At 41.0% G+C, this 7,597-nt stretch overlaps 2 protein-coding genes across 4 annotated transcripts in view; both read right to left on the reverse strand.

Moving 5' to 3' along the window:
* The window catches only part of ZSCAN25 (zinc finger and SCAN domain containing 25), a 17,948-nt gene extending 14,864 nt beyond the window's left edge, over nucleotides 1–3,084 (reverse strand). Inside the window, exon 1 of one of the 3 annotated variants that reach the window (XM_014547299.1) lies at nucleotides 3,040–3,084. The gene's annotated coding sequence lies outside the window, so the exon portion shown is untranslated. Of the gene's footprint in view, nucleotides 1–49; nucleotides 136–3,039 lie in introns of those variants that run through there. The other 2 variants (XM_005875812.2, XM_014547298.1) reach the window with 2 other exon arrangements.
* Nucleotides 2,763–7,597, reverse strand: part of LOC102250653 (transmembrane protein 225-like) — a 13,071-nt gene continuing 8,236 nt past the window's right edge. The window contains 1 exon segment of the mRNA XM_014547290.1: nucleotides 2,763–3,246. Within this exon segment, the coding sequence (XP_014402776.1) occupies nucleotides 3,077–3,246 (170 nt within the window). The 3' untranslated portion in view covers nucleotides 2,763–3,076.

The following is a 7,597-nucleotide window of genomic DNA, read 5'->3' on the forward strand; positions in this document are numbered from 1 at the left end:
CCAGCGCCCCCACCACCACCGCGCCTCGTGGCCCCAACCCGACTCTCACCCAAGGCCCCGCAACCGCGCCAAGTTCCCCAGTGCCCTCCGAGGACCGGAAGTAGGCGAACGCTGTCAGACAGGTGCGTAAGGGGAGGGTCTCTTCCGTTTCCTCTCTAGGACTCTCGGAGGTCGGGGCGACTCGATGGTCGCTCATCCCCAGGCACCGTTCAGGGGCCCGTGGGACCGCGAGGGGCTCTTTCCCTGGCTACCTGGTTTCCTCCGGGCTCTCGGTCTCCAGACCCCTTAGCGCCTCCATGCCTTTCCACCTGCTTCCCTTCTGTGGGGAGGGCTCTGCAGACGTACACCGGGCACTGCGCCTCCCTCTCGGTCTAGGGCAGTGGTTCTCAACCTTCCTCATACCCTCATACCCTTTAATACAGTTCCTCATGTTGTGGTGACCCCCTCAACCATAAAATTATTTTCGTTGCTACTTCATAACTGTAAGTCTGCTACTGTTATGAATCGTAATGTAAATATCTGACATACAGGATGTATTTTCATTGTTACAAATTGAACATAATTAAAGCAGAGTGATTAATCACAAAAACAATATGTAATTATATATGTGTTTTCTGATGGTCTTAGGCGACCCCTGTGAAAGGGTCGTCCGACCCCCAAAGGGGTCGCGACCCACAGGTTGAGAACCGCTGGTCTAGGGGCTTTACAGCCCAGTGAGTCAATGGGTGTTGTATTTCGCGTGCCCTGGTGCTGGATTTAATTGTCCTCTACTTTGTGATAACACTTTTTGGTGAGTTTTCTTCATAGCCAGACTTTTGCTTCTCTTTCTGCTTTTTCCTATAATGCTCTTGTATTGATACTGCTGTTTCACTCTTTTATTTGAACGAGTTTGATTTTTCTGGATCACAGCTATTTGCAGATGGATACTGAGGAAAGAGTCAGGTAGCAGAACATTCCCAGTTTCTCGGTATGAGGGCTTTTTCTTCCATTGTTACATTGAGGGATACTTTCTTTAATATATAGTTCCCATGTCGCCAGGATTCCTCTGGTTCTTACATCCTAACAGTTCAAAGGGGCGGCGTGTACTATCGCTCATTTCCTCCTATTCTTCATCAGTCATTGCTATCAAAGGATACTGTCATTTGACTTCCAAGGAAGTCTCCTCTCTTTTGCAAGTGGTGCTTCCTAAAACTTTCCCTTTATAGACTCCCATGCACATTCCATGCCTTCTCTGTCTCCCTAACACACATGTCCCATGTTTCTCCTCTGTCCTATTCGTAGCCATTCCCTCTCAAAGTGGGTCCTTCTCAGACACCTGAAGGTTACTATTTGCTAGTGAGTTTTGGAATTTGCCACCACTACAACCCCTATATATTGTCTGACCCACCCCACTGTACCCACCATGCCACTCTTCCAGTTGTGACTTCCCATATTGGCTCCGTTGGTGTAGGGCAGTTTGGGCCACAATTACATATTTTAGTTTGCAGATTTTCTCTATTCCCAGTTTAACTGATAATTATAGTTCCTATATGGGTTTTTTTAGGAACATAAGCAAGATGACTGGAACTAGGCTGTCACCATATCACTGTAAGAAATTCCCAAGATACCTTTTGGAGAGAAATATAAGAAACTAAAAAAATATAATTAAAACACCTAGTGGCTGTTTTTCAGGTGTATATGTCTTAGCTCCTCTGCTTGGGTGTAAGCCTCTAGGGAACAGAAACTGATTCTGATACCTCTGCACACCCCCAAGGTGCACAGCACAAGGTCAACCTTTTATGAACGCTAACAGTCACAGCAGAGCCCACTTGACTCTAGCTACGTCCATCACATTTCTTCAGAAAGATGTACAGGGCTCCCGGTACTTGTTTTTGAATTTACACTACTTAAGTTCTAAGAGCTTTCCATATGTGTGTTCTTTTGAGAGGGAAGTGGGGAGGCAGTTACTTAGGATCACCTTTCTGGCCTCCCCATTGCCCCAAAGGATTTGTACTTCCCAGTTACCCCCACCCTAGCTGGTAGGCTGAGCGCTCCTCAGTCTGTAAGCACCATCAGGAATGTGAACAGGGCATGTTAGAGGTGCACTCAGGAGGCTTCTGACTCTGGTGGAAGGATGGAATGCCAATACATTGCTTTATGCTTTCCTCAGGGGCATAGACTCATTAGGCTCAGGCTTCCAGACCTTGGAATTCAGTCCTGGGGATGTTTTCACCTTTAACCACTCCAACTCTTCCTCCCAACACATACTTACGAAAAGTTTTCTGGCCCTGGCTGGTGTGGCTCAGTGGTAGAACACCGGCCCACACACCAAAGGGCCATGGGTTTGATTCTGGTCAAGGGCACATACCTGGTTTGCAGATTTGTTCCTGGCCTTGGTCCAGGCAGGAGGCAATCAATCAATTTGTCTCTCTCACACCTCTCTCTCCCTCTCCCTCTCCCTCTCCCTCCCCCTCGCCCTCGCCCTCTCCCTCCCCCTCTCTCTACCCCTCTCCCTCTCTCCCTCTCTTCCACTCTCTCTAAAAAGTCAATGGGAAAAAATAGCCTCTGGTGAAGATTAAAGAATAAAAAAAAAGGAAGGAAACGTTTTCTGTACCAAGTCACACTTTTGTATGGGGAAATCACTTTTTCTTTTTAATATAACTAACTCAAACACCTGTAGTGGTTACATTCTGTTTGGTTTTTGTCTTATGAAAGATCATTTCACTTAATCATTTTATAATATAACTCCCTCCCCTCCTGCCCTCCAGGCTGGGTTTTTGAGGTATGGATTAACAGACAGTAGTCCTTCTTTTATTGAAAACATCTGCAAAAAAAGAAAGAATGGAAAAAAGGAAGGGAGAGAGGGTGGGAGGAGGGAAGGAGAGAGATCACTCAAGAGACTCAGAAGAATTCAAAAATCCCAAATAAAAAAAAAGTCAAATATGATCAAAATAGAATCACTGTATAGGGAAGTGGAGCATTCATTTGATACACAAGAAGCTTATTAAAAGTAGCAGAGACTGGCAGAGAAGGGAGTGCCACCCACACACGTGCACTCACACAGCTTGATGAAGGTTAGAGGACAGACTCTCCGGGACTAGATAACTGTCTCTTCCTTCAGCAGCATCTCCTTTTGCATTGAGCTCAGTCCTCCTCCAAAACTCTCCAGAATCTCCAAGTGTGGACTCTCTTGAGTCTCCCTGATACTCTGGGAAATGCGTAATAAATGGCACCTATGGCAGGCTTCTTGAAAGAGGCAGATGACACCTAGGGAACAGCAAAAGTTTGGCTCAGATTATAGAGGATATCATACTTCATTCCTTAGAGGTCAGAAACTCCCTCCACTAATGCAACTCCTTCTGGTGTGTACCTGCCCTCCCTAAGACTCCCCTCCAATGTGGAGCATTATAGAGACAGAAGGAGAAACAGAATGTACCAGAAGACAAGGCATACAAACAGATGGATAAACTCACAGAACCATGGCCAGTGCTGGAAATAACAGTTGCCTAACCATTAGTAGATGAGAAAACAAGGTTTCAGAGACCATAAAATCCAGGCCTCTTGATGCCCAACTTAAGAACCTTAGTAAAATAAAAGAAAGGAAAAAGAGAATTGATGTTCATAAGAATAAGTGGAGATACCTTAAATGAATGGTAAATACTGTATTAATGTTAACACGAAAATAAAGGACAACTATTTTCAACCTTATGGCAGACTAGATACATTCCCACTAAAAACAACAAAAGGTCTAAATAAAATATCTCTTCAAAAATGTCTTTGTATAGATCACCAACTCACACCATACACAAGAATAAACTCAAAATGGATAAAAGACTTAAATGTAAGACGTGAAACCATAAAAGTCCTAGAAGAAACCATAGGCACCAAAATCTCAGACATCTCTCATAGCAACATGTTTACCGAAACATCTCCTAGGACAGTGGTCGGCAAACTCATTAGTCAACAGAGTCAAATATCAACAGTACGATTGAAATTTCTTTTGAGAGCCAAATTTTTTAAACTTAAACTGTATAGGTAGGTACATTGTTATTAACTTAATTAGGGTACTCCTAAACTGGCCTTTGCTAAAAACGTCCTCAATCTGATTGAGGTACATTCGCTGAGGTCGACCCCTTCCAACTCTCCCATCCACACTCGTCTTGTATACTTGTTTCGTCTATCTCCTTTCGTTCATCCTCTCTAAATGTCCAAACCATCTCAACATACCTTTCTCAATCCTCGACACTACATCTTCTTTCACTCCACAACGTTCCCTGTACGTGCGCGCCCGCACATGGTATTTTGTGGAAGAGCCACACTCAAGGGGCCAAAGAGCCACATGTGGCTCGCGAGCCGCGGTTTGCCGACCACTGTCCTAGGACAATGGAAACTAAGGAAAAAGTAAACAAATGGGGCTACATGAAAATAAAAAGCTTCTGCACGGCAAAAAAAAAAAACAAACATCAAAATAACAAGTGAGCCCACTACATGGGAGAACATATTTGCCAATGATACATCTGATAAGAGGTTAATCTCCAAAATATATAGGGAACTCATACAACTTAACAAAAGGAAGACAATCCAGTTTTAAAAAATGGGCAAAAGACCTAAATAGACATTTCTCCAAAGTGGATATACAGAAAGCCAAGAGACAGATGAAAAAATGCTCAAAGTCACTAATCATCTGAGAGATGCAAATCAAACGACAATGAAATATCACCTCACACCTGTCAGAATGGCTATCATCAACCAATCAACCAACAACAAGTGTTGGCAAGGTTGTGGAGAAAAGAGAACCCTAGTACACCGCTGTTGGGAATGCAGACTGGTGCAGCCACTGTGGAAAACAGTATGGAGTTTCCTCAAGAAATTAAAAATGGAGCTCCCATTTGACCCAGTATTCCACTTCTAGGAATACATCCTAAGAAACCTGAAACACTCATCACAAAAAGTATATGCACCCCTATGTTCATAGCAGCGCCATTTACAATAGCTAAGACTTGGAAACAGCCTAAGTGCCCATCAGCAAATGAGTGGATAAAAAAAACAAAACAACAACTGTGGTACATTTACACAATGGAATACTACGCTGCTGTAAAAAAGAAGGAACTCTTACCATTTGCAACAGCATGGATGGATCTGGAGATTATTATGCTAAGGGAAATGAGCCAGTCAAAGAAAGACAAGTATCTCATGATATCATTTATATGTGGAATCTAAAGAGCAAAATAAATTGATAAGCAAAATATATCCAGAGATAGAGAAGCATGAAACAGACTGATGAATTTCAGAGGGAATTCGGGGGTGGGGTGTGTGTGGAGAGATTAACCAGGGAACTTATATGCATGGCCTGGGAGGGGCACGTGCAAAATGGAGGGGGTCAATGGGGGGAAAAAGGGGGGGGGGCATCTGTAATACTTTCAACAATAAAGATACATTTTTTAAAAAGCAGTTCATTTTCAGGTCAACAGAAGGTGTTATTCGGCAACTCAGGAAAGCAATTGACTTCTCCCATTAACAGAATTGGAAATCTGAGCTAAAGACACTTAGTATTTTTATGGGAAGAAATTGGATTATTATTTAGCCTAGACTACTGAGATGAAAATGCACATACATGCACTCATAAATATTTAATCAGCAATGGTGTTAAGCAAGGACACAATTAGCTTTCACCTTGAAGAGACACACTCAACCCAGGTGACTCTGATTTACCATTCTGTTGGCCATTTGGGGCACAAAAAATAGCAGAAAAAGCCTTCTCAAGAGGAGAATCTAATAAAAGTCTGTCATATGAAACTGGAACTTCAAAGTTACCTGTGCGGACCAAGAATTCATAAATATAGGCTAGTTGTTAAGTGCATTCATAGCTAAATTCACAATATTTTTGTATTTTGTTTGTGATCATTGGCTAGTTATGCACCTGTGTGCCAGGCAGAAGCAATGCAAATCCTTTTTTCAGGAAACACTAAAAATACAGGACTATTCAGGTATTTTTATTTCTTCTTGAGTCAATTTTAGTAATTCATATATTTCTATACATTTATACATTTTTATCTAAGTTTTAAAATTTATTGATATAAAATTATTCAAAATGTTTTCTTAATTTGTGCTGCATCTGAAGTTATGTGCTTTTTTATTCCTAAAAAAATTGGTTTGTCAAAATTAATGAAATATGGTAGAACATTAAGTATCTTTGAAGTCTCCTTCCCCCCGCCCCACCCCTTATCTGGCTCTTCCTGATACCTTCATCTTTTCTCCCCTCCAGAGCCATTTATTATGAAACTTATGATAACAGTATTTACTACAAACATATACATTCTTAAATAATATATTATTTAATGTGCAACCAATTATGAGAGTGTTTTTGTAATTCACTATTATTAAAAAGCATAATAAAGAATGTATTTCAAGCAGAAGGATAATGATCTTAGATAAAAGGTCTAAGAAGGTTTGATGAGCAACTAAATTAGTAAATATGTGGTTAAATTTAAACAAACAAATATTAAATGCATAAAATAATAATACCAAATGTATGGATTTTTAAAAAACAAGAAGAAATTAAAACATTGGCCAAAATAGCATATAGCTTGAGGGGGTCCTTTTATTATTTATGTAGAGAATTACTGTTGATTATCTTTCAACTTTGTTAAGTAAGCATTTTAAAATGTCAAAAATAATTGTGTGCTTGCTTAACATTCTAATTCCTATTTATATGTAAAAATGACCATATGCCTTTGGAACTAAAGAAGCTAGAAATATAGTAAGAACTATCCTATATAATAAAAGGCTAATATGCAAATTGATCAAATAGCTGAACAACCGGTGGCTATGACGTGCACTGACCACCAGGGGGCAGACATTCAACACAGGAGTTCCCCCCTGGTGGTCAGTGCGCTCCCACTGTGGGAGCGCCACTTAGCCAGAAGCTGGGCTCATGGCTGGCGAGCGCAGTGGCGGTGCTGGGAGCCTCTCCCACCTCTGTGGCAGTGCTAAGGATGCCCAACTGATGGCTTAGGAGGCCTGCTCATGGGGCAGCTGAGGGCTTCCAGACTGCAAAAGGGCACAGGCTGGGCTGAGGGAGTGCACGAATTTCGTGCACCGGGCCTCTAGTATACATATAATTCAATCAATCCAAAACAAGTAAGAGATTTGGGAGTAGGGAGGAGGATAAAAGAACTGAAAATACAAATTAAAGTGACAGAAAAAATACAAATATATCAGTAGTCACAATAAATGTAAGTCAATTAAATGCTCCAGTTAAAAGACAATGATTATAAGACTAGATGAAAAAATTCAGTTAAAAGCTATTTATAAAAGATATCCAAATCATAAAGACAGAGAAAATTTTAAAGTAAAAGGTTTTAAAAATTTAGGGTAAATATTATCCTAAAATGTAGAAGTAGCTACAGTAATATTAGATAAAACAGACTTTACAACAAAGCATTACTAGAAATAAAAAGGATAATGATAAAAAGTTCAATTCCCTAGTAAAATATAACAAGTCTAAATCAATGGGCTTAGATCCTGATTTTAAAAGTTTAAAAAGGGCCGAAACCGGTTTGGCTCAGTGGATAGAGTGTCAGCCTGCGGACTGAAAGGTCCCAGGTTCGATTCCGGT

This window comes from Myotis brandtii, unplaced genomic scaffold (assembly GCF_000412655.1).
Source record: "Myotis brandtii unplaced genomic scaffold, ASM41265v1 scaffold470, whole genome shotgun sequence".
Lineage (NCBI taxonomy): Eukaryota > Metazoa > Chordata > Mammalia > Chiroptera > Vespertilionidae > Myotis > Myotis brandtii.